This window comes from Suillus plorans, assembly GCF_016647745.1.
Source record: "Suillus plorans strain S12 chromosome Unknown HD556scaffold_12, whole genome shotgun sequence".
NCBI lineage: Eukaryota > Fungi > Basidiomycota > Agaricomycetes > Boletales > Suillaceae > Suillus > Suillus plorans.
The window spans coordinates 508,283-533,356 of record NW_024537396.1 but is presented as its reverse complement, the minus strand read 5'-3'; the positions used below and the strand labels follow the sequence as shown (position 1 = coordinate 533,356).

Genomic DNA, 25,074 nt, shown 5'->3' with positions numbered 1-25,074 from the left:
ATCAGGAAAAGAACGAGAAGCTGTCAAAACATTTATCGAAGAAAACACTAGAAAAGGTTTTATTGTTCCTTCCAAATCACCTCAAGCCAGCGGATTCTTTTTCGTAGGAAAGAAGAGCGGAGAACTACGTCCCTGTCAGGATTATCGGTATCTCAACGATTGGACCGTACGAAATCAATATCCCCTCCCCTTGCCAAAATCCCTCATTGAACAACTCTACGACGCTAAGTATTTCACGAAGATCGACATTAGATCAGGATACAATAACGTGAGGATCCACCCAGAAGATCGATGGAAAGCAGCGTTTACCACTCAAGAAGGACTGTTCGAGCCAACAGTCATGTTTTTTGGATTAACGAATTCCCCCGCAACTTTCCAAGCGTTCATGACCAACCTCTGCCAAAAGCAGATAAACCAAGGATGGCTAGTCATATACATGGACGACTTATTGATCTTCTCAAAGGATCTTCGGCAGCACCAAGCACGGACCATCGAAATCCTTGACATCCTTCGAAAAGAGAAACTATTCGTTAAACCGGAAAAATGCACCTTTGATGCGCGAGAAGTAGAATATCTTGGAATGGTGATTCGACCAGGGGAAGTAGGGATGGAACCCGCCAAAGTAGACGGAATCAAACACTGGCCAACCCCGGAGAACCTGAAAGACACACGGTCTTTCCTAGGATTCTGCAACTTCTACCGGACGTTTATTGCTCACTACTCGGATATCGCTCGACCCCTTATCGACCTCACAAAGAAAGATCACCCTTTCATTTGGACTGACAAATGTCAGAACGCCTTTGATCACCTTAAAAACGCCTTTTTATCACAGCCAGTACTGAGAAATCCGGATCCAACTCGCCAATTCGCAATTGCTACCGATGCATCGTTGGCAGCAACCGGAGCAGTGTTGCTGCAGACTGACGAAAATGGAATGTACCATCCATGCGGTTACCTATCCCAATCTTTTAACCCCGCAGAACGAAACTACGAAATCTTCGACAGAGAACTACTGGCAGTCATTAGAGCACTCTCCGAATGGCGCCACTATTTAGAAGGGAGCCCCCACACCGTGATAGTATTCACGGATCATATGAACCTCTTGTACTTCCGCTCCGCCCAAAAGCTGACACGAAGACAGGCACGTTGGCAGCTCGTCCTTTCCAATTATCAGTTAGAATTGCATCACGTCGCAGGGACCAAATTAGCTGCCCCTGATGCCCTTTCTCGACGCCCCGACCATTCACTCGGAAAAGACGATAACGAAAATCGCATTCTCCTCCCTGATACCATGTTCGTGCGACTAATTGACGATAATTTGTCGGAAAGCATTGCACGCAACTCTACCAACGATCCCGTCTACCAGAAAGCCCTGGAAGCATTGGACGGAGTATGCCTTCCCCCAATGAAATCCGCCCTCTCAGACTGGAAATGCACCAATGGCGTTCTCTTTTATAAAAATAGAGCTTACGTACCAGTAGCCCAACGACATGACGTGTTATTTAAACACCATGATCATCCCACTGCGGGACATCCCGGACGGTTCAAAACGGAAGAACTCGTCAAACGAGATTTTTGGTGGCCAGCCATGGGAACTTACATCCGCAAATACGTCGACGGATGTGCCTTATGTCAACAAATGAAGGCTGACACGCACCCGGTCACTCCGCCGTTACGACCGATCCCCTCCGTTGCCACTCGCCCCTTCTCTCAAGTCTCTGTTGACCTTATCACCGACCTACCTGTATCGGGCGGTTTTGACTCTATCATGATCGTGGTAGACCATGGGCTTACGAAGGGGGTAATTATTTCACCTTGCAATAAAAACATCACCTCCGAAGGAGTAGCCAAACTATTCCTCAAAAACGTGTTCAAAAGATTCGGCCTCCACGAAAAAGTGATCTCAGATAGAGGACCGCAGTTCATTTCGAAATTCTCTCGAGAACTGGCCCGACTTCTCGGATATCAGATCGCCGCATCAACCGCCTACCACCCCCAGACAGACGGACAAACAGAACGTCTTAACCAAGAACTGGAAACCTACCTACGGATCTATTGCAGGAATAACCCGTTAGAATGGTCAAATCATCTTCCTATCGCCGAATTCGTCCACAATCATCGGAAACACGATGCCAGGAACACGTCCCCGTTCTTCCTCATGATGGGCTATGAACCACGTGGGATCCCTCATATCTTATCAGTATCAGACACGCCAGCAGCAGAAGAAAGACTCAGAAACCTACAGAAGATACGTGAAGAAGCACTCGCTTGTCATAACATCGCCATGCAACGAATGGCAGAAAGATCCCGCCATGGGAAATACCGACCATGGAAGATAGGAGATAAGGTATGGCTTACAGCCACCAATCTCCTGACATCTTTGCCTTCTAGGAAACTTGCGCCCAAACGATACGGCCCATTCGTTATCACCGCAGTCTTATCTCCCATCACATTTACTCTAAAACTCCCAGACCAGTGGAAAGTTCACCCCACGTTCCATGCTTCTGAACTATCGTCCTATCGCGAAACAGAGATACACGGACCGAACTACACCGAACCTCCACCTGACATTATCAACGGCGAAGAAGAATATGAAATAGAAGCTATTCTTAGCCATAAAGGCACGGGTAAACGAAGACGCTATCTCGTATCGTGGATAGGCTACTCTTCCGGAAGCAACGAATGGATACCCGAGGAGAACTTGCGGAGTTCGAAAGAACTTTTGACAACATATAAGAAGAGGCACAAGCTAAACTAAACGAACCATTCCCTTGTAAACGAAACCTAAGTAACCAATATGCCCTTCCCCGCATCCACCTACACTCTGCCATACCACTCCACCTTCGAAACCTCCGCCCTTGATTCCAATGACGAACAATACGAAACTTACATCACCCAAGCTGAAGACCTCACCCTCATTGAGGCAGCACTCCTCTGCCCCCAACATGCCATCGAGCTCACCAGAGTCCTCTTCGGAAGAAACGCCCACTCTATCAACCTCCTCATCAACATCATCAGAGCCACTGAGATCATCGAGCGAGTCTGTCGTCTCGTTGAAGACAACGCGGTCCGCCACAGTCTCATGCATATGCAGAGGCGCATACGCAACTTTGCTCTGCGCCTTATTCCTGAAGAAGTTAAAGATGATATTAGAACAGTCATCCACATCGTCTCAGAACAAACCGCAGGGGTTGCGCGCCCACCTTCCCCTATGGGCTCCACTAGAGGAGCCCCTCCTCCCTCATACCAAGACGCTGCTCCTACTCTCTCTTCTCACATTCCTAATGAGTTACTGGCTGCGGTCAATAATCTCGCACAGACAACGGAGGCCATGTTAGCTTCCCTCAGAGAAGAAAACCGCCAGGCGGTCCCCGTACCAGCTCCTACGGTGGAGACTATCGAACACCCTCCCCATCTTTATACTGCGTTCTCTGCTACCCGCGAAGAGATCGCTGCAAATCCAAACGAACAACTCCTATCCTATCATGAAGTACAGGACTTAGCCAACGCGTTGGCCTCACTCCACATTCATCCCCCGCTTATCATTCCGGACTCGTTATCGACGCATACCTTCACGGATGGAATCGTACCCATGCAAGCGTTGGGAAGAACTCAACCTGCCACTCCTGCTGAGCTAATCGCGGAGGCAGAGCAACGAGGTGTAACCATAAGACACCCCATGCAACGAACCGATTTAACCAGGAAAAGAACACGAGCTCGGCGCTCTGGTAAAGATAAAGGAAAGAGACGCGCCACTAGCACAGATGAAGCGCTTAGCCCTAAGCCAGGCCCATCACCCTTACGAGCGACCTCCTCTAATCCTGATGAAAACCGCGTATGCAGATACTGCCAGACGCTCGGGCATAGGCAGGTTAATTGCCCCGAATACTATTGTCGCGTCTGTCGAGAATTATCTCCAGGCCATCTTTCATTTTATTGCCCACACTATACTGGAGAAACCCCTACCTCTTTAACTTGGAAAGACGAAGGATTTTACCAAGCACTCGCAGCCTGGGAGAACGACGCCGATGACGCATACGCAGCATTGTGCCAGGAAGAAGAAATGCTTTACTCGGAGGAACGCATAAGGGCTGGACCAGAAGACGACTTAGAGTATTCTGACGATCCCATCTACTATGCTAACCAGGATGATTGAATCCGGTGGTTTCAACCCTAGTAAGGGGGTAATGTTACAGTAACATTTAGACCCCTATACTCATTCCCCTTTTGTTGCTAAACGGGCCGTCGTATCACGCTTATCTCTTATCATGTCTATCTCTTATCTTGCCAAGCGGGCTGTCCGCCTCTTCTTGCTTCTATCTTGATAACACATTTACAAGCTCCGCTTGAACACTTGTATATAAACCTACCTACCCACTGTTGTATTCCTTACTTTAATCTACTGGTTTTACCTGGAACATTGTCCTTCAGTAAGGTCTCCAACCTTACTGTCTAAAGAACCACTATTCTAAGGGAGTCAGCGATACTCGCCTTAGCCAGAAACCTTGATCTCTCAATCGAGAGCAGACTCACGTCTATCTGGCATTCTGCCGACCGTCTACTCAGACAGAGATAGCTCGACTCATCCAGTCGTAACACCTGCACTTCGAGAGCGTTCGGTGCCTCCTCAGCCTGCTCTTCGAGAGCGTTCGGTGCCTTTGCAGCTTCCTATACAAGATGTGTTTTACGAGGCTCCTCTTATCAATTCATCTGAGAATGCTCGCCCAGATGGTGGCCAGCCTCCACAGCCCAACTTCTTTACAAAACCCTCGTTTCTACCACTGGAACAATATGACTTCAGTGGTATGATGTTGGGTTCCTTCGAAAATGGCGGAGATGACAACCACATTGCCGGCTCATTGACGTTGCTACCTGCTGTGCCTCAGACTTACATCACACCTCCTACTCCGACAGGGCCTGCAGAATGGGAGGGTCATCCTTACACTGACGGCTTTCCCATGGATGATGCTTTCGACTTCCCCATGGACGATACATCTGATGTCGTCCCTGCAGTGAAGGGGCGAAGATTTCAGACAGCGAATGCTGTGCTCCGAGAGGGATTCGTGGAACTCGAACGTATGATTCAAGATCTAAGTAGCAAAACAGCCATCCCCACTCATCAGATCGTCATACTTTGGAACAAGAGCCATGCGCGCTCCACCAGTACTGTCAACCATTGGAACGCTTACAGTAGTTACTTCAAGGACCACCTCAAGGACGAGCTTGCGAGGCTCGGCAGGAGGGCCCCCGAGATTCATGGCACACCAAGTGAGTTTTACATCTTGTGGCCGATGTTCTGTCATTCTAATGCGGTGATTCAAGGTGCCACTGTGCGCCATAATTGCTATGAACTCTTCAAGGCAGCATTCCCGGACAAGTGGCAAAACATCCTCGAGCTTCATGAACAGTCAGCGATGCTCCTGGGTATTCCTCAGACGGTTGCTATGCGGGGTCAAGAGTTCCACAAATTTGGCACAAAGATCTCTGGCCTTGTGAGTATAATTCCGTCATGTTTTACTATTGTGTTACTGAGGGTAGACAGATGGACTCTGCAGCAGCTCGCTATGGCTTTGAGGCTGCTTTTGTAGCGTGCGGAAAAGTCGTTAATCAAGACGGCTCGCTGGGCCTAGCCCATACGACACCTGGAGCTGAGGGTGTGAGTATTTGTAGGCCACATAAACGTCACCTAATCACTATCTTAATTTTAGTTTTGGAAATCGCGCTGTAGGGCTGATGAAGATACTATCATCGGTCACTTGAAAGCCCAGGTATAGTAAGTATTGTCTCGACGTTCCTGGTGACGAAGTTCTCATGTAATCATTAGTAACCTGACATCACTCGGTGTCGTCGAAGAGGCCTTTGATGAAGACAGCATTGGGATCGATGCCAACGTACGCGGGGCTTCAGTCCCCCCTTCAGAATCTCTCGACATTTCCAAGCATGGAATCAAGTGGATCAAGGATGAGTTGCATCGTCAAATTGGTATTTTGAGTGTATTTCATTTGTCGTTTGTTCGCTGACACTGAGGGACAGATGCACTGGGCGGAAAACTAACGTCCAACAAGATTTTTCCGTGGAAGACACTGCCATCAGAGCTCACGCGTATGTCAATGATCATCAAAGGATATCCGGAGGACATGCTCCTCCCAGGTGGTTTTCATACCACCGTAAATAAAGGTATCGCAAACCTGACTCTGAAGGAGACCGGCATTGTCATCGCAGCCTTGAAGGCGGGGACCATGAGCATCAAAAAAATTGCCGAAGCTAAGCGAGGTATGTTTTTATTCAATTTCAGTCTTCGCCTGCTTACAAATGATCTTTTTATACAGCTAAAGTCCTCACTTCTGAGTGCCCAGTAGTGGAGGGCGCGCCTCCTGCAGCAGATTCGATTCATACTGCAGGACATCGCCTTTTTGTGAATGGCAAATCAGATCGCCTGGGTGCTCTGCGCCTGAAGCAGAGCACAGCTACTTCCATAGTCAAAGGCAAAACATCAAAGAAAGCATCGGCACTGCCTGCTTCCACAACATCTCTTGCTGACGAGTCCGATGACGAACCAAGCGTGTCTGCACCTGTCCGCCCCCAGCCTCCCCCCTCCCGAGAATTCAAAGTCGTTAAGCGCCCGACGGGCCAGAAGAAGGTCGACAAGGAGGTCATTTCCTTGGCATCTAGTGATACTCCGTCTGGCTCAGAGGACCTAGATGAAAACCTGGAGGAATCAGTGGTTCTCGACTCCGATTACCAAGATGATGTTTCCTCCAAGAAGCGGAAGGCGAAATCCGAAGGCGCCTCGCGAGCATCCAAAAAGAGGTCACCGTCTGTTGCGCCTGCAGAGAAGGCAGTCTCAGCAAAGAAGACGAAAGGTAAGGTACCTGTGAGGCCTAAACCCAAGGTGCCTGAGAGGAGAGCACCGTCGGGGACTGCTGAGTCCTCCGGTGATGAACATATTCGAGATGTACGAGGTATGTTTGTTCCTCTTGCATTTGCTTCTATAAGGCGACTGATGTATATTGTAGCCAAACCTGCTAAACGTCTGCTTAATGGTTCGTCAGCTCAAGGTATGAATTTGTTGACTACATTGTTACAATTTCCATTGACTGACACGATCCTTAGAGCATCCTGTGACTGCAGTCGATCCCATCGTGGATAATGACGTCGATGCTCCTGACGGTAGTGCCGTCAACAAAGCTGCAGCAGAGACTCGCTCGAGCAATGCTGATGCTACCAACAGCCTCCCCACACGTCCCTTGCCTCCCTCGCCAACTCGTCATGCTTCGGTAGACTTATTCCCGGACAACATCGTGCGTGCAGGATCTCTCGCACCAGCTTCTAAGTCGCCTGTTGTGCGACCTCCATCCCTGCAGCGCGGGGAATCTCTTGGGCCAGCAGCTAAGTCGCCTCTCATGCAACCTCCATCCCTGCAGCCTGCGACAATTCACGACCAACCCATTGGGCGCAGGGAGCCTGTCATGGGGATGCCACGATCCCATCATGAGCGGTGTACCGAATCCGAGATGGCGGCTGCACCTACCGACGGAGACTTTAATGCCGAGAGTCACTCCATGACGCGGGCGCACGATGCAGACATGAGACCAGGGATGTATGGTCCACGCCCAAGGGGTCCAATGCCATCGCGCTATGGACAAGGCTTTGCTCGTTACCCGCCGCCCGAATATTACCATGACTCGCGTATGGCTCATGCCCCCCAGCCCCCCCATGGTCCTCAGCCTCAGTATCACGGTGATTACCATGATGCTCCCTACCACAATTCTCGCGATGGATACGACGGTTATGTCGAGACTTATTGGCACCCTCCCAGCAGTGCATATTTTGGTCCACAAGGCAGATACCAGCATGGGTATGGGCGTGAGTATCCTAACGAGTACCCCAAGGACCAGGAGGATTGAGGACGAACTCCTTAGGCTCGCAGGCCTCATTTTTTGCATTCAGGTGACTCCCTCGGCCGCGTATATATTGAGTTGTTTCGTCATTTTTGGTTGTCGTGCTTGCTGTCGAACGTTGACGTATCTACCGTGTCCTTTGTATCTACCATAGTATCAGCCAATGCAATGTTTTGTATGTGATCAGGCCTTGTTTGACTCCTCAAGACAATCACGATCACGGAGGATTGGGTGCAGAAATGGAATAAAACATTCAAACTGGAATATGGAAGTATGGAAGTATGGATAACATACAGATACGGAGAGGCTCCAGAACACATCCGCTATCACACTTGCCGACATCTGGAGATGCTGACATGGGGAGGCAGGCAGTGAGCATCTGGAGAGGCTGCTATGTTGAGGCTCTCCAGGGAACATACCAGGAGGTTGCGCTTACCCTCTGTGACGAGGCTCTGGTTACATGCTCTCGAGGGATGGCCACACATCCTTGGAAAACTAGGGTGAAGCCTCCTGGAGGAGGGGGTCTCTTAGACTATATATTTGCTACATAATAATAGGGTCTGACGGTACGTGGGAACATCTTGAAAGTGCTGCCAAGGGTGAAGCTAAAGTGAGTGTGTAGATTGATTATGTAAAATTGACCTTCAAAAGTCTTAGGTCCGTTCCGCTCATATCCGCGATCCTACATTCATTTAGCAGAAATGGCTCGACTCATAAGTGTTATCGAAGGTAGACCTCGTGGAGAACGGCCATCAGTGAGGAGGTTGGCCACTCTAGTCACAAGCCTCCTAGCTAGGCACGCATTGAACCGGAGACCTGTAGCCTCAATCTAGATGAATAAGAAAAAACTGTAATGCTAACAAAATCGGCGATCTGTGCTTTACTCTGATAGTCGTGCTTAGCGAAGGCTCCAACAGAATATCGCAGTAGATGCCTCATCAGTAGTTTGATAGGTACGCTTGAAGCCTTCTGACATTTTCTTATTCTCCACTCATCACTCAGCAGATTCAGTATCCTTGTGATGCTCATTCGCGAGAGAGACGTACAGTCGAGCCATGAGTGTACGCGATTCACTCATTTGATTTTCCGTGACCCATCGCATGGAGAAAATCGCATCTGAGCACCCATGAGTTATCAGCCATCTGGCTTCACGCTTCGCAGTCACTTCATCGTCTATATATCCAGACAGTGAAACTCCACAAACGCGCAAATGTCAGAGCACTTTCACTGATTTTCGTTAACTTGGATCTCGAGATTGACTATCAACGACCAGTTTGGTTACTGGACGTTCCGGATAATTTCCCCGTATCACTTGGTTCAAGCGTGGGTGCTTCGTTCCAGTAGTGATACAACAGGAAATAGGTTTGCCTGAATATACTGCAAAACTCTATATGTTAAATAAATACAATGACGGATCCTCGGTCAAATTTCTCCTCCCTGCAGACCGCTCAGCAAGCATTTCCCTACACAGTACTGCTAGTTGATACATGTACGTGCTCCTGGAAAACAATCGAATTCATGCTAGTTTCTGCATCGGAGTATGTCACGAGTTTGGCGTGGTATTCTCGAACGCTAAGGATGAGGCGTGGTCCTAGCACAAACATCTGCACGACCGATAAGATTAAAAGAGCACCATAGAGTATCTGAGGTCCAGTAGAATTCGAATTCTATAGAACTGATGAGCAGTGGTTACACGCAGATATCAGCAAGAGGTCAGCGCACCCAGATTTCTGGAGAGATATTAACAAGCTGGAGGCAAGAGACACTAACAAAGCTAACATGTGCGGAACTTGAGCGGAAAAATGTAACCGCGTTCACAATGCAAGCTCACCTTGCAAAATAGAGAACATGAGATTGTATCAGCACTCTGAAACAGCCCCCGATGGTCGATCTTGTCGATGGGCCGAGTCGTCACAGCTCACGGAAGTGTTTCACAGCAACCCAAACTGAAAGACATAGCGCGAGGACCTCCCAAACAGTGTTGAGGATCCAAACCATTGAATACAGAAGCTGGTCGTTCCCTCCATGTACAAAATAGCATATATATGTGCCAGAGAGTATCGACTCCTCTTGTGTTTGTCCAATGAGCCGTGTTCTTCAAGTCGACAAGTAAAGCTTACCTGCTACAGTATCGTTTAGTCCTATTGCCGCGATCACTCCGCAGGTGATGTTTACAGCCAGGAAGATAATAACAAGGAAGATGAGCATCGTTCTAGATCCCTGATACATGGCATGCAACCGAGCGATCATGATCACTTGCATCGTGTCAGTCAGGTCCATATCACAGAGGTATTGCACCTGGGTCACTTACCGCCCAGCATGGCAGTCAAAGCCACAATTGTCCCATCTGTTGCGTAGTACATGGTAGCGCCTAAAACTGGCAATTAGTAAACGCCCTCGCACTAGTATAAAAGACTTTGACTTACACCTATTGAGTCATTATGTTGAGCCAAATTCAGTGGTTAGAATCTCACTCACCCCTACATATGAGCGTATTGATTGGATTGGAATGAGATGGTTGTAGAACACTTACTGCATCTGTCAGCGATACCGATCGCATAGTTTCTGTGCCTCGCCGGTCAGCAAAATGAAATACAGCGCATATGAGACATACGCAGAAGATTGACACTAATTGTCAGAGATGAGCTATTAGCACAGAGCAAAGTTGTTGATCTCGACACATACACAGAATACAGTATTCCAATATAGCGTATCTAGAACATCTTGGAGTCAGCACAAGTTGCCCACCACGCTAAAGCACAACACGAGTACGAACAATCAAATACAGCATGGTCATGAGAGACCATCGTTGTCTCTGTCGCGAATTCATTGCATGTTCTTGGTTTCTTCTGATACGGGACCCTTGTCGCTCACCCAGATGAGTTCAATCTAAGATACCATTGTTAGTGAGATAGCTGCTGAGGCGATAACATAGACGTACCTCTTGTCCGAGTGTTAAGACTGGAAATATCATTAGAATATGAGCGATTTTCGAACGCTGGCCCGCTCACCCCAATCATATACCACCACAATGCCAGCAGCAACTGCAAAACCGCAAAGTCAATGTTTGATCCAGACATCTTAATCTGACAGACCCATCCAATAATTTAAAAATATATCCAAACCGATATACGGCCACCAACTGGGATCATTTGAGACGTAGGTCATGTTCGAGGGATGGGTGTGAGCGAGTGGAGAATTACGTACGGGACTACTTGGACACCAGGAAAGTTCTAGTCGTTCGTGATGTCGGAAACTTATTTGAAACCCGATTTTTTTGCTGCAAGATTGCAAAAATAAAGAAGTTTCCTATGAAATCACTTAGCATCGATCTAACACAGGTCGAAGTGTGATGTATGTGAAACATGTATTTACGCACTCTTCGGCATCGCTGGCTGAGCCCGAGGCGCAACAGCCCTACGAGTACTCTTATGGAACAAGTGTCATTCTGCGGAACACACTAGAAGGCTGATTTCTGATTGTACAGGCTCATATCGATGACATTGTGTTTCAGTAAACATCTATCCTGTAAGGGTGAGATCCCTCGTTCCCGTTTAGGTCCATCCTGTGTTGGCACAGATCAGTGCCATCGAGCGTTAAATACATGAAAGTTATGATATAGTTACCTGTAGCAAAACCATATTACGGCAACGAATCAGGGCTTTCGACAGAGAGACGAAAACGAGGGGGTCGAAGTTCGAAGGTGCTTTGATGGATGTGGGATGTGTTGTCGTTATAAGTACAGAATAGTCGTGGTGCTTTGCAAACAAACGGTTTGTAATCGCGAATCGCGAATCACAGCTCGATCGACCCACTGAATAGAAGTCGGGGGCGTAACTGCGTGACCTAGCAGGGCCATTTGGCTGGTTGCAGCTGGCAGGCGCACGGAAACTTGTTTACTGAAGTACGTTGGTCACCGGCTGTGTTCAATAAAGCACTGCTGGTTATGCCCATAGTCCAGAGGAAGAATTGACCGTCTTGAGGCAGGAGGCTGAAGACACACGTACGACACTAGGCACGATGAATCAATAGATCAAGGGTTTGCATTCGCGCATCAAACATAATACGAAAGATGCGGCACCTCAGCCAACGTTGAAATTTTGGGTTGGTGCAACCTTCGGTGTTTGCAGAAAAAATTGTGCTAAGCATTTCATTCTCTCTTGTTACCTCACTCGCATCGGACATGGCAGACGATAATTGACCTGTGCGTGAAGTTCAACGGACAGGCACTACTCATCAGGAAAAACCTCCCGAGGCTACAATCACATGATGTTCATATAACAATGTAATTTAATCATCAACCATGCCTTATCTAGCCTGGAATCTATTCTAGGCCATCCTTCTTTCATCCACCGTGCTTCTATTCAGTGCGGGGCTTTATCGATTATCGATCATGCGGGTTGTCCATAATCGAACACGAATCCCAATCTCGCCATCGATGCACCTCGCTCGCGTCTCCATCAATAGTCCCTAAAATAACCGCTCTCAGGAACTTTACTTTCCTCATCCTGCATGCGATATATAAATACATCACTGGTCACCGGCACCCATAAATTGTTTGTCCCTACACAGTACTACTAGTCGATACATGTACATGCTCCTGGAAAACAATCGAATTCATGCTAGTTTCTGCGTCCGAGTATGCCACGAGTTTGGCGTGGTATTCTCGAACACCCAAGATGAGGCGTGGTCCTAGCACAAACAGCTGCACGACCAATAAAATTTGAAGAGCACCTGCGAGTATCAGAGTTACAATAGAATTTGAATTCTGCAGAAATGATGAGCAGTGGTTACACGTAGATGTCAGCAACAGGTCAGCGCACCCAGATTTCTGGAGAGAGAAGAGTAAGCTGGAGGCAAGAGACACCAACGAAGCTAACATGTACGGAACTTGAGCAGAAAAATATAAGCGCGTTCACATTACAAGCTCACCTTGCAAAATAAAGAACGTGAGATTGTATCAGCACTGTGAAACAGTCACCGATGATCGATCCTGTGGATGGGCCGAGTCGTCGCAGCTCACGGAAGTGTTTTACGGCAACCCAGACTGAAAGACACAGTGCGAGGACCTCCCAAACAGTGTTGAGCATCCAAACCATCGAAATAAGAAGCTGCTCGTCCCCTCCAAATACATAACTGCACATATATGTGCCAGAGAGTATCGCCTCCTCTAGTGTTTGTTCAATGAGCCGCGTTCTTCAAGTCAACAAGTACAGCTTACCCAGTACAGTATCGTTGAGCGTTATTGCCGTCATTACTCCGCAGGCGATGTTTACAGCCAGGAAGACAATAACAAGGAAGATAAGCATCTTTCTAGATCCCTGATACATGGCATGCAACCGGGAAATCACGATGACTTGCATCGTGTGACAGTCAGGTCAATATCAGAGGTATTGCACCTGGGTCACTTACCGCCCAACATGGCAATTAAGGTCACAGTTGTCCCATTTATTGCGTAGTACGTGATAGCGCCTAAAACACCCAATTAGCGAACGCTATCGCACTAGTATCAAAGACTCAGACTTACACCTATTGAGTCATTATGTTGAGCAAAGTTCAATACTTGGAATCTCACTTACGTCTACATATGAGCGTATTGATTGGATGGGAATGAGATGGTTGCAGAATACTTACTGCATCCGTCAGCGATATCGATGGCATATTTGCTGTGTGCCGCCGGTCAGAAAAATGGAACACAGCGCATATGAGACGTACACAGAAGAGAGGCACTAATTGTCAGAGATGAGCTATTAGCACAGTCCAAAGTTGTTGGTCTCGACACATACACACAAAACGGTATTCCAATATAGCGTATCTAGAACATTTTGGAGTCAGCATAAGTTGCCCACCACGCTAAAGCAAAACATGAGGTACGAACAGTCAAATACAGCACAGTCATGAGAGACCAGCGTTGTCTCTGTCGCAAATTCAGTGGATTCTCTTGTTTTCTTCTGATGAGACTCTTGTCACTCACCCAGATGAGTTCAATCTATGACACCATTCTTAGTGAGCTGGCTGCTCCGGCGATAACATCGACATACCTCTTGTCCGAGTGTTAAGACTGGAAATATCATGAGAATATCAGCGACTTTCAAACACTGTCATGCTCACCACAATCATATACCACCACGACGCCCGCGGCAACTGCGAACCTGCATGTCAATGTTAGGTCTAAGACATCATGATGCGACAAACCGTTCCAATAGCTGAAAAAAATATTCAAATTGATTGTCGGCCACCAACTGGGATCATTTGAGACGTAGGTCATGTTCGAGGGATGGGTGAGCGAGTGGGGAAGGTTAGTGGTGTATCACGAGCGTCCGTGCAAGATATACCACCGTTCAACGTTCAGCGCTCAGCCCCAGTGAAAACGCGCTCTGATGGGAAAGGTTCGGAGATGTTGAAATACGAAATAGTACCTGTTTTGTACTGTGTTGAAAAGTGCTTATTTGTGATATACGTAGATCTCCTTCGCATCGCACGTTGCTTATCGTTATCTTCTTACAACTTTGCATGGTAAGGTCGCATGCAACGCAAACTTCGTATCGTTGTGTTACATATATACAACGCACAACACTGCGTCTTCGCATCTTGTCGCAAACATTGAAACAACACTTTGTCGTGAATGTCAGAGATCTGGCCAGTCTGGGGCCAGTCTGGGCCCAAAGTCTAGGGTGGAGTCTGGGGCCAGAGTCTGGGGTGGCGTCTGGGGCCAGAGTCTGGGGCATTCGGCAAATGCAGCTGTAGGTTGATTATGTAAAATTGACCTTCAAAAGTTCTAGGTCCGTTCCGCTCACTGCCTACATAGTACTCAAGTACTATATATATGAGACTAAAGTGTTGCTCCTGTGACAGATCCTCCAGACACATTCTTTATAAGGGACCGTACTGGACAATATGTTTTTTCGCTTTAGGAAACTTGTCTTGAGCTTGAATTCCGCGTTACTACGATATATTTTGATGATGTTGACGTTGGGCTTGACTTTGATGTTTTGATTTTGAACTTGACCCTCGGCAAGTGCCGTGCTGACCAATATCCTCCCGGCTGCGTGTCATTGATGTTCATTTCCTACATCCAAGTACTGTTATGGTTATCGGACGGTGCTTGTAGCTCTACCCTCCTCACTTAGTAACTGCCTTTGGTGTAGCCGGGTGGCGAACGGTGTAAATAGGTGGAGCTCGCACTTCACAGATCTACATTTTCGTACATTTGTATCTTATGTGCTACATAGGTCAGTGCTTTGGCAAATCTCGTTCATGTCGTCAACTTGTATGATGAACTTTTATTCCTTGTTGGCCCTTTCCAGTCCTTTCCTATAACTTTTCCTTTCCGCTGCAGCCCATATTGGCTCATCCTGATCAGTCTATCAATGCGAGGATCGACTCTGACGATTTCCCAACCCTGATGGTCCTAGTAGTACCGCCAAATACGGCACTTTTACATGCAGAAGTGGCCCTACCACCCGCAGCGTGTTTCTAATTCCAGATGTACGAGAGTCAAGCAAGGTTAGTAGGACTGCCAATCTAGTGTAGCACAACCTAACATTTCCACAGACAACCTCACATGAAGTAGCCGTCGATCCCTCGTGGTGGAACTCTTCAGGCGTGTATCTCGCATCATGCCCCATCTCTGGCCCTCCCATTACCCAAAGCTACAATTCATTGCAGTACGTGCCTCCATTACATTTCATCACCCCAATTAACCATTTCCTAGTTGATCTGTTTCTTCATTCTTGTTCTCGGTCGCGTAGTCAACGCATTTCTTCCTCTTACACTCAGCGCACTCATCACCACATTCGACACACGCTTCCTCAGGCAGTCTTGCAGCCATCTGTGACGCCCTCTGGATCCCACTTATGCAATATGGCGATCGCAGCATGTCGATGCTCTCATTCAACCTTGTCCTTGCCCTTTCTCTCAGCTGGCATACAAAATACAAGACTGGCGAGCTGCTGCGTATCCTTGATAGAGGAACCGCAATAAACCGTGTTGGAGAGCTTATTGGGTTCACGGTGGTCCCTGCACTTATGGATATATGTGTTGCACTCGTCGTGTTTGTCTTCAGGTTTGAACCTGTGTTGGGCGCTCTGGTTGGAGTCATGATAAGGAGTTATATCTGGGCGAGTGCCGTGCTTACAAGGTATGGGACTAGGATATGGAGGCGAATGAATGAGCGGGATGTGGTGAGTGCTCGTCGTTTTGTCTATGATCATGAAACGGGTCCTAATTGTACGCATGCTCAGGTCATGCGTGGGATCCATACGGATTGTCTCCTCAATTACGAGACTATCAAGTATTTCGGCGGGGAGGAATATGAGGCGCAGAGGTATACAGGTGGGTATCCTGTTTTTTTTGTGACTATTGTGCCAAGCTTACATCCTTTGACCACGCCAGCTCTACTTCCCTCTCTCGAACTTGGGCGGCGTATATCGCACAATCAACCAAAGCCTCATTGACACCAAGAAACTGCTGCACCTCCTTAACGAGTCTAGTGAAGTTGTCGATGAACCTGATGCTAAGGAATTGATAGTCACGAACAGCGAAGTTGAATTTGGTATGTAGCCATCGCTCAATTCCCATACGCATCCACCTGAATCCATTATAGACAATGTATCCTTCTCCTATGACCATCAAACTTCCCGTGCGAATCCCTATCCAGGAGAATTGGGGTTGTCCCAGTATCAGTACAGGTACTTATTCTATTGTTGTAGCGAGTATCAGTCATATAACTTTTGCATTCTTTTAGTGTTGTGTGGGCAACTCCCAATGCCAGGTCAGAGGACCATGTCAGGCATGCATGGTTAGTGCAAGCAGCAGGCAAACATGACGGATGGCCAGATAAGAACTTGTAGCAGCCGTTTGTTAATTTGGTCTTAGACTGCCTAATATGATAATCATGATTCACTAAAAAGTTTATTGTGCTTCCGTGACAGACAGAGGCTCATAAGGGTTGGGCACCTTAAAACCATATAATGTCAGTGGTGCATTTCGTGACATCTTCTTCACAGTCATGAATGACCAGCCTAATCAGCAGCTTGTACCTGCTCCATTACAGACAATACGAGCTGCATATGCTGAGCTTGGCCGCCGTGTTACGATAGCCCTCCGCACACAGATTGGGGACCACGCACGGTTAGGTGAAGAACAGAGGCATTGCTTACGGTTATCAGCACTATTGACACAGGCAAGTCGTGTTGTTCCAAGGCACATTCTGTCATTTGCTCAATTAGAGTGATGTAGCATGCGGACATTTTCATGCCAGCTGAACGTATCACCATTGAAAACAGTCTGCAAAGTATGATAGATCATTTGGATGATGCAGCTCGTCAGTCAGTGGACCCACCAGACGCTCCACCAATACAAGCATCTTATGTGGTGCCGACTGGGCGACCAGGACGCCCCCGTATCGAAATCGAGCCATCTATTCTAGCACCTGCTATTGAACTTCGTGGTCCGACACACCTTGCAGCAGTATTTCAAGTATCAGCACGAACTGTGCGTCGTCGCGCCTTGGAGTATGGCTTAGTAGAGCCAGGAGCCCCAGTGTATGTTGATTATGAAGCTGAAGATGGGACTGTGACGCGATTTTACACATCATCAACTGCTCCAACTTCTGACCTCTCAGATGATGAGCTGGATGGGATCATGCAACAGATACTTGACCACTTTCCTTACTTTGGCCGTCGGATGATCCAAGGACATTTCCAATACCTTGGCCACCGAGTGACACGCAGTCGTGTGCTAGAGTCATATGCTCGTGTATATGGTGCTCCTCTTAACATTTTTGGCTCGCGGAGGATACAACGTCGTGTTTATTCTGTTCCTGGTCCCAATTCTCTATGGCATCATGACGGGCAACATGGTGTGTCATGTAATTATTTGAGTGGTTCTACCTGCTGCAACTTGTTGTTTATCACAGGATTGATACGATGGCGGTTTGTCATCCATGCCTTCATAGATGGATTTTCACGGTTTGTGACGGGCATTCGTGTCAGTAGCAACAACAGAGCTCAGACAGTTCTCAATCTGTTCATCGATGCAATTGCAGAGCATGGCACCCCCAGTCGTGTGCGTGGAGACCATGGAACAGAGAATCTCCGAGTAGCTGAGTGGATGGAAAATCGGAGAGGTACAGAGCGAGGGTCTTATATATGGGGCCGGTAAGTCAGTACCACCCTTGACCCCTGCAATAATGTTTAGGTATGTGTATTGCAGGAGTGTTCACAACATCCGTATCGAGCGCCTATGGTGCGATGTCACAAGAGGATTTGGAGCAAAATGGAAGGATTTTTTCCTAGGGCTTGAGATGCATGACGGTTTGGATACTAACTTGGATGCCCATGTGTGGCTCCTGCACCACATATTTCTTGAACGGATTAACCTGGATGCCACTGATTGGGCTGAATCATGGAACCATCACAGAATTTCAATTCGTGACGAGCGCCAGCGCAGTCCACGTGACATGTTCTTCTTCGGCATGCTTCAAAATGGTGTGCATGGAGTGGATGCAACATTCATTCCGGGAGATGATGAAGTGGGTGACTTCCAAGAGTATGGAATAGACTGGGAAGCATTCGATGAAGATAATGTTCGTCAACACCATAATGAAGCAAATAGTGTGGATGAAACAGCCGACAACCCATTTGTCATTCATCCCCCACAGCAGCTATCAGATGTACAGGTACCAGAAGCACACCGTCCACTGACAGATGCACAGATATGTGATCTAGATAACCAGCTTACCCTTCTACCTCATTACTTGTCTTACTCCATGGACAGTTGTAGACTACTGTGGATTGACGCACTTCAAATATGCTGTAACATGTTTCATTGACATTCAATACTACCAGCCCGCACTCGATGGCACACATTGGATTGGCAAAGACATAAGTAATGAATACAGGTTGTATCAAAGACAGGATGGCAGAATGGAGACAGGGTTACTGCAGGCTGCATGAAAGACGTTCAAAGGATATTAAAGCTAGAGGGCCCTGAAAAAGCGAAGAGAGAAGAATGGATCCAAAGATCAAAATCTGTCACTGTATTGTCATCATCTGGGATTGGATCAGCGAGAGAGGAGATGATGGCTTTTGTGAGTGGAATGTTCACTCGGTAGGAACATGTCTGAAAGTGCATTGGATAGGTGGCCGGCTACAGGTGTGGACGCAGTTGAGCAAACATTAGATAATATACACTGTTACACATACCTCCCAATCAGCGCCCGCCCCTGGTGGTTTTGAATGTGCATATCTCTGTGGAAGCCCTTTCGTGAAGCGAACCTGAGTATAAAAATTCAGTTCAATGAAGCGCGAGCTTTGATTGTGAAAACATACACAGAAATTTTGCTTCGGATTCGCTGGAAGAATACAACTTCCAGACATTTGCAGCATAAACTGCTTGCATCGCAGCATTGTGCGTGTTGTGCTCTCTTCATCAGCACGAAGTTGCTCCTGAGACACATCCGTCAACAGCAGGATGCTTCGGATGGCCAGCACCTCTCAGGTACCGAGTAAACCTCAAGATGAAAGCCGCTTCCGTATCTGAGTCAATGACAGGCCTGCGCGCATGCCCACCATCAGATTCAGATATCTGTGCAACCTCAAATTCAAGGCGCTGAATGAGCTGAGCAGTAGAAATGAAATGTTGCTGATAAAGCTCAGCAATCAGCCCTTCCAATGACGGGCGCAAGGTCTAAAAATGTGTCAACGGTTAACTCGTTATCAAGTGCACGACACAGATTCTCGAACTCACAGATGCCAAGGAAGGTATCTCTTCACTAACATACGCATCGAACCCTTCAGCAAACGCTAAGAATTCTTGAGGGACATCTAACGTGAATGCTGATGGACATCCAAGAAGAACACCAGCATAAAGCTGCCGTTGCAACTCGAGACGTCTTGCAGGTAACATATCTTGCGCAAGTTGTGCAGGCTATTAACCTCGTCAATCCAGATATCAAAGACATAATTGTCCGACTCACCTGAATCATAAGATATGTCGCTAACAATGATGCAAGAGGTCCAGTGGGTGAGAGGTCAAGAGGGCTGTTATGGTTCGATGGAATCACAGACAGCGCATGTGCTGCTTCAGGTGCCAACATCCTAATATACGAGGTATCAAAAAGAAGATTGAAGTTTCCCAGGACGTAAATGAGTAAAAACGGAGAACATGGTACGGGTGGTTGGCCAAGTGCGAAAATGTGCAAGGCACACAACAGGCCATGGGTCTTGAGTTTACACGCCATCTTTGGGTCCAACACCCCAAATGGGAGGGTCGAAAGGCTCTTGAACCCATCCATGGTCTCCACCCAAGTGGATAGTTCACTTGTCGACTTCTGGATAGCTTGAGCAAGGACGGATCGCTCGACACCTTCCCCAAGGCCCTCACCACTGTACCAACATGTTAGAGAAGATAACTAAAGATACCAAATCAAGCTTACACTTTGTAAGTTCTCTCCGACATAAACAAACTGGCGAGGCTGAGGTCAGACCCATCATTCTTATATGAGTAACCAACGATGAGTCCTGATGGCAACGAGGCCATGCTGAGGGAAATACCCCCATACTTAGAGTATATGAAGGCCGTCAAAAGATCAGCAACATCTTCCACTGTCTTTCCTTGACCACGCCAAGGTTGAATCTCTGTATGCCTACCATCCAATGCATGGTCTTGTACATATGCTTGCCAGTCAGCGACGTTGGAGTGGGCAGGATGTGCGGGGGAAGTGTTCTCTGACTGCAGTATTGGACCACAAGCAATAGTAGACGAGAGCGACTCATTGAACTGCAATTATGATACATGTCAATAGATGAATCAATCGAAATTAAACCAAAAACATACACAATCATCATCGTCATCAACTCGATCAAGACGCTGTTCAATACCATAGCCAGGACAAGCTGACAAGCACGATGGGTTCCAGCTCGACTCAGGGAATCAGGCAGTGAACAAGGTATCCATTACACGTGATGCATAACAAGAGTGGACCCTTTTTGTGGTATCGATAGGCCCAGTAAGCTTCCCAAAACGAGGTGCTATTGTGATTGTTCTTTAGTCCATGGATATTCAAAATGACGAAAGCTAGACATACCGATGAATAGAAGTGGTGTGTCGCTGAAAGGATTCTTCATATTTCTGGAGATCTTGTTCATGTTGTCGACGAGGGCTGCCACAGTGAGCTGCCATGTGGTCAATGCAGCTGTCTTTAACGTGTAGGATGTACCATCACGGTTGAGTTTTCCGAGCTGTAATATAAGCCAGTCGGCCCTTTCATACTCGACTTGTGGCGCGTGGACAGTCGTATTGGTGTCAAAAAGCGGGGAAGCTGGGAAGTGGATGGTATGGGCAGCAAGGTGCGATGTGATGTGCTCATGAAGCTCGTTGATCACCAAGCGCTGTGGATCAGATGTTGAAAGTGTGACATCTATCACAAGGTTGTGGTGCCGAAGTCGACGAAGAATATCTGGGAGCTTTTGGCGACTTAGTCTTAGGTCCTTTGGAAATGGCTCGTCGGACTCAATCTCAAGAGAAGATGAAAACTAAGTCAAGTCCATCAGAAAAACAGGATGTTGAAAACGCAAGCTAAAGATCCTTACTGGATATGGTAAAAATACGATGTCAAATCTCAAAGATTCCTGAACAGAGCTTCTTCTCATAGCAGCATGACTGGACAGCCGAACTGGGCGAGAAGAAGTTCGAGTTGAACCAGAGTTTGCAGGCCGCATGCTGGTAGGAAAAGGACTAAAAGGACTGGCAGTTCCTGGTACACCCACAGCCGGACGAAATGATGTATATGATTGCACATGGCGCTCATTACTCGTGCCTGATCTGACTTGAGATGGGGGAGGCCAGGCCATAGCTGGGGTGCCTACTACAGTTGGTGTCGGTGGAGGTGTTAGACTGCGGAGGCTTAACTAAGTTTACTTGACATGTAAGTACAACAGGGGCACATACCTCGCAGTTGCTGGTGTGACTTTGACGTGTGCAAGCCAACATTGACCACAAACACAAAGGGATTGTGGTGTGATCGGTCCTGCAAGACTCTTTACTAACTGTGAGATAGGTGCATTAGATTTGGAGTAGCCTACGTACATTTCCTTGTTTGAATTTAACACATCCCGATACTGGACAACCTCCTTTCAGAGGGAGTGGAAGTGGCGTGGCAGGGACTGGTGGTGGATAGACCACCGGAACTGCATGGTGAAGAAAAGTGTGTCCACAATAGCACATTGCAGAGTCTCGTTCATCCTGTGACAATTTTGTTAGCAAGGATATAAGCTAATCAACCGAGAGTCTTACATTTGGGTTGCTCGCCTCAAAAACTACACACACTTCACAACATTGGCAGCTGTGCCGCTCGGGAAGGGGTGCCATGGTGGTTGAGGAAAAAGACAAATGGACGCCCAAGATTTTCTGCGCCAGGTATATGAGAACATGGGGAACATTGTTCTTAGAAATTCGTATGTCAGTCGGACTCGGTCCGTCCGCATGAATTCCACAAGGTCACTATCAGATATCAGCCTGATTTAGTAATTCATGAGCACTAGCTCGACAACGGTCTCGAGGAGAATTGATATCCATGGCTGTAATTAATACCAATTTGAAGCCATGCTAAATATTGTTGAAGCTTGCGCTATGTTTTGTAGTGTGCTGAGCATCCTTGCGGTCGTGTTACTGGTGGCATACAGCGAGCAAGCGTGGGAAACAGCGACGAGACACGCGATATCCTTGGGCTCAACAATGTGGAATTGGCTGTAATTCAACATATAAGCTGTAGTGATCACATGGTAGAGTACTTAGAGTTATGGTCATGTCGAAGCAGAAGCAGAAGTCAAGGTCAAAGTTAAATGTTAAACGTTAAAGTCAAGGTCGACGTTGATGTCAAAAGGACCCACCTTCCTTATTCAGTAAGATCTAAGTCGAAATCAAGTGCGACAGTTTCAAAGCCAAGCTCTTGAATTTTGTCCAATACGGGCCCTCATAATTCTTCCTCGCGCTCAGGAACATTCTACTACCTCTGGAGGCCACACTTTTTTGTGCTCGGACACATCATACTGAGTTTTTTTCTCCTCTATCAACTACCTTATCACAGACACAACACTTACCCTTTTCGTTTTCCAGCCCTTCACTCTCTGTTTGTTCGTCCAGGTGACTGATGAGGCCATGCTGTGATGACCTCTTCAATGTCATGGTGTCATCGGCCATCTGGCTTTTATCCCCGTTTTCCACATTCTATCAGATACTTCATTCGAGTAATCATTTGCTTGCCCTAAAACTGTAATCCATGTCAGTATCTCGTTCGGTGCTTTACTATTATGGTCGTGCTTAGCGAGGGTTCCCAAATAATCTCGCAATTGATGCCTCATCAGTAGTTTAATGGGTATGCTTGAGGCTCTCTGACATTTCCTGATTCTCCACTCCACACTCAGCAGACCCCATATTTCTTTCGTAAGAGACGTGCAGTCCATTATGAGTCTACGCGATTCATTCCATTCATTCTCCTTGGTCCATCGGACGGAGGAAATCGCATCTGAGCACTAATGAGTTAACATCTATCTCGCTTCACGATTCGCAGTATCTATATGTCCAGACAGTGAAACACCAATGCGCAGAATCAGCTGTCAAGGCACTTTCACTGATTCTCGTTGTATTGTAATATCGGTTATCAAAGACCAGTTTAGTTGCTAGTCGTTGCAAATAATTTCCCCTTACATTTAGTTCAAGCGCGGGTGCTTATGAATACCATGAACCAAATTTCTCCTCCCTGCAGACCACTCAGCAAGCATGTCCCTACACAGTACTGCTAGTCGATACATGTACATGCTCCCGGCAAACAATCGATCTCATGCTAGTTTCTACGTCGGAGGATGCCACGAGTTTGGCGTGGTATTCTCGAACGCTCAGGACGAGGCGTGGTCCCAGTACAAACATCTGCACGACCAATAAAATTTGAATAGCACCTCCGAGTATCTGAGCTCCAATAAAATGCGAATTCTACAGAAATAATAAGCAGTGGTTGCACGCAGATATCAGCGACAGGTCAGCGCACCGATATTTCTGGAGAGAGATTAGAAATCTGGAAGGAAGAGACACCAACATAGCTAACATATGCGGCACTTAAGCAGACAAATATAACCGCGTTCACATTACAAGCTCACCTTGCAAAATAAAGAACGTGAGATTGTATGAGCACCATGAAACAGTCCCCGATGGTCGATCCTGTCGATGGGCCGAGTCGTCGTAGCTCACGGAAGTGTTTCACAGCAGCCCAAACTGAAAGACACAATGCGATGACCTCCCAAACAGTGCTGAGCGTCCAATTCATCGAAAACAGAAGTTGCTCGTCCCCATCAATTTCATAATAGCACATATACGTGCCAGAGAGTATGAACTCCTCTGGTGTTTTCCCAATGAGCCGTGTTCTTCAAGTCAACAAGTAAGACTTACCTGCTACAACATTGTTGAATACTATTGCCGCGATTACTCCGCAGGTGATGTTTATAGCCAGAAATATAGTAACAAGGAAGATAAGCATCGTTCTAGATCCCTGATACATGGCATGTAACCGAGCAATCATGATCACTTGCATCGTGTGTCAGTCAGGTCGATATTACAGAGGTATTGCACCTGGGTCACCTACCGCCAAACATGGCAAACAAGGCCACAATTGTCCCACCTACTGCGGAGTATATTATAGCACCTAAAACTCGCAATTATTGAACACCGTCGCATTAGTATCAAAGACTCAGACTTACACCTAGTATTGAGTCATCATGTTGAGCCAAGTTCAATGGTTTGAATCTTGCTCACCCCTACATATGAGCGCATTGATTGGATGGCAATGAGATGGTTGCAGAATACTTACTGCATCTGTCAGCGATACCGATGGCATAGTTTCTGTGTATCGCCGGTCAGAAAAATGGAACACAGCGCATATGAGACATACGCAAAAGACAGACACTAGTTGTCAGAGATGAGCTATTAGCACAGTCCAAAGTTGTTGGTCTCGACACATACACAGAATATGGTATTCCAATATAGCGTATCTAGAACATTTTGGAGTCAGCACAAGGTGCTCACCACGCTAAAGCGCAACACGAGTACGAACAATGAAATACAACACGGTTATGAGAGACAAGCGTTGTTTCTGTCGTGAATTCATCGCATGCTCTTG

At 47.2% G+C, this 25,074-nt stretch overlaps 7 protein-coding genes across 7 annotated transcripts; 3 read left to right on the top strand and 4 right to left on the bottom strand.

The window, feature by feature from the left end:
- Window positions 1-4,808: 4,808 nt before the first annotated feature.
- On the top strand, window positions 4,809-7,907 carry HD556DRAFT_1305824 (uncharacterized protein; the record flags this gene model as incomplete). Its single annotated transcript, XM_041299835.1, has 10 exons — window positions 4,809-5,268; window positions 5,323-5,492; window positions 5,534-5,656; window positions 5,709-5,773; window positions 5,825-5,982; window positions 6,034-6,102; window positions 6,124-6,273; window positions 6,330-6,962; window positions 7,017-7,058; window positions 7,114-7,907. The coding sequence occupies 10 exons, from the start codon at window positions 4,809-4,811 to the stop codon at window positions 7,905-7,907; spliced, it is 2,664 nt and encodes an 887-aa protein (XP_041163517.1).
- A 1,767-nt stretch (window positions 7,908-9,674) lies between these two features.
- Window positions 9,675-11,196, bottom strand: HD556DRAFT_164785 (uncharacterized protein). Its single transcript, XM_041309769.1, has 13 exons — window positions 11,109-11,196; window positions 10,997-11,043; window positions 10,913-10,945; window positions 10,843-10,862; window positions 10,776-10,790; window positions 10,678-10,716; window positions 10,587-10,615; window positions 10,516-10,529; window positions 10,380-10,466; window positions 10,213-10,272; window positions 10,022-10,156; window positions 9,733-9,970; window position 9,675 (listed from the first exon to the last, which is right to left on the bottom strand). The coding sequence occupies exons 2-12, from the start codon at window positions 10,998-11,000 to the stop codon at window positions 9,813-9,815; spliced, it is 594 nt and encodes a 197-aa protein (XP_041163516.1). The 5' UTR covers window positions 11,001-11,043; window positions 11,109-11,196; the 3' UTR covers window position 9,675; window positions 9,733-9,812.
- Window positions 11,197-12,465: 1,269 nt separating this feature from the next.
- HD556DRAFT_1525444 (uncharacterized protein) lies at window positions 12,466-14,401 on the bottom strand (the record flags this gene model as incomplete). Its single annotated transcript, XM_041309268.1, has 13 exons — window positions 14,097-14,401; window positions 14,013-14,045; window positions 13,943-13,962; window positions 13,876-13,890; window positions 13,776-13,818; window positions 13,688-13,716; window positions 13,617-13,630; window positions 13,536-13,567; window positions 13,314-13,373; window positions 13,123-13,257; window positions 12,834-13,071; window positions 12,725-12,776; window positions 12,466-12,669 (listed from the first exon to the last, which is right to left on the bottom strand). The coding sequence occupies exons 1-13, from the start codon at window positions 14,167-14,169 to the stop codon at window positions 12,466-12,468; spliced, it is 948 nt and encodes a 315-aa protein (XP_041163515.1). The 5' UTR covers window positions 14,170-14,401.
- A 986-nt stretch (window positions 14,402-15,387) lies between these two features.
- On the top strand, window positions 15,388-16,753 carry HD556DRAFT_1440040 (ABC transporter type 1, transmembrane domain-containing protein; the record flags this gene model as incomplete). Its single annotated transcript, XM_041306052.1, has 7 exons — window positions 15,388-15,407; window positions 15,475-15,568; window positions 15,653-16,084; window positions 16,145-16,246; window positions 16,296-16,455; window positions 16,507-16,591; window positions 16,648-16,753. 7 exons carry the CDS (start codon window positions 15,388-15,390, stop codon window positions 16,751-16,753), a joined length of 999 nt encoding a protein of 332 aa, XP_041163514.1.
- A 1,261-nt stretch (window positions 16,754-18,014) lies between these two features.
- Window positions 18,015-18,735, top strand: HD556DRAFT_1231777 (uncharacterized protein; the record flags this gene model as incomplete). Its single annotated transcript, XM_041297459.1, has 2 exons — window positions 18,015-18,061; window positions 18,117-18,735. The coding sequence occupies 2 exons, from the start codon at window positions 18,015-18,017 to the stop codon at window positions 18,733-18,735; spliced, it is 666 nt and encodes a 221-aa protein (XP_041163513.1).
- Window positions 18,736-18,866: 131 nt separating this feature from the next.
- HD556DRAFT_1440038 (uncharacterized protein) lies at window positions 18,867-22,274 on the bottom strand (the record flags this gene model as incomplete). Its single annotated transcript, XM_041306051.1, has 14 exons — window positions 18,867-19,052; window positions 19,109-19,164; window positions 19,235-19,329; window positions 19,408-19,592; window positions 19,653-19,832; window positions 19,882-20,290; window positions 20,341-20,684; window positions 20,742-20,828; window positions 20,889-20,935; window positions 20,992-21,439; window positions 21,497-21,800; window positions 21,855-21,943; window positions 21,993-22,148; window positions 22,200-22,274. The coding sequence occupies 14 exons, from the start codon at window positions 22,272-22,274 to the stop codon at window positions 18,867-18,869; spliced, it is 2,661 nt and encodes an 886-aa protein (XP_041163512.1).
- A 1,416-nt stretch (window positions 22,275-23,690) lies between these two features.
- On the bottom strand, window positions 23,691-24,550 carry HD556DRAFT_1440037 (uncharacterized protein; the record flags this gene model as incomplete). The annotated part of the gene is made up of 5 exons (XM_041306050.1): window positions 23,691-23,894; window positions 23,950-24,001; window positions 24,059-24,296; window positions 24,348-24,482; window positions 24,541-24,550. 5 exons carry the CDS (start codon window positions 24,548-24,550, stop codon window positions 23,691-23,693), a joined length of 639 nt encoding a protein of 212 aa, XP_041163511.1.
- Between the last annotated feature and the right edge of the window lie 524 nt (window positions 24,551-25,074).

Coding starts and splice junctions, on each gene's coding strand:
- HD556DRAFT_164785 (XM_041309769.1), bottom strand. Junction 10,157..10,212: donor TTTGACTGCCATGCTGGGCG/GTAAGTGACCCA, acceptor ACACGATGCAAG/TGATCATGATCGCTCGGTTG. Junction 9,971..10,021: donor ACTAAACGATACTGTAGCAG/GTAAGCTTTACT, acceptor GACAAACACAAG/AGGAGTCGATACTCTCTGGC.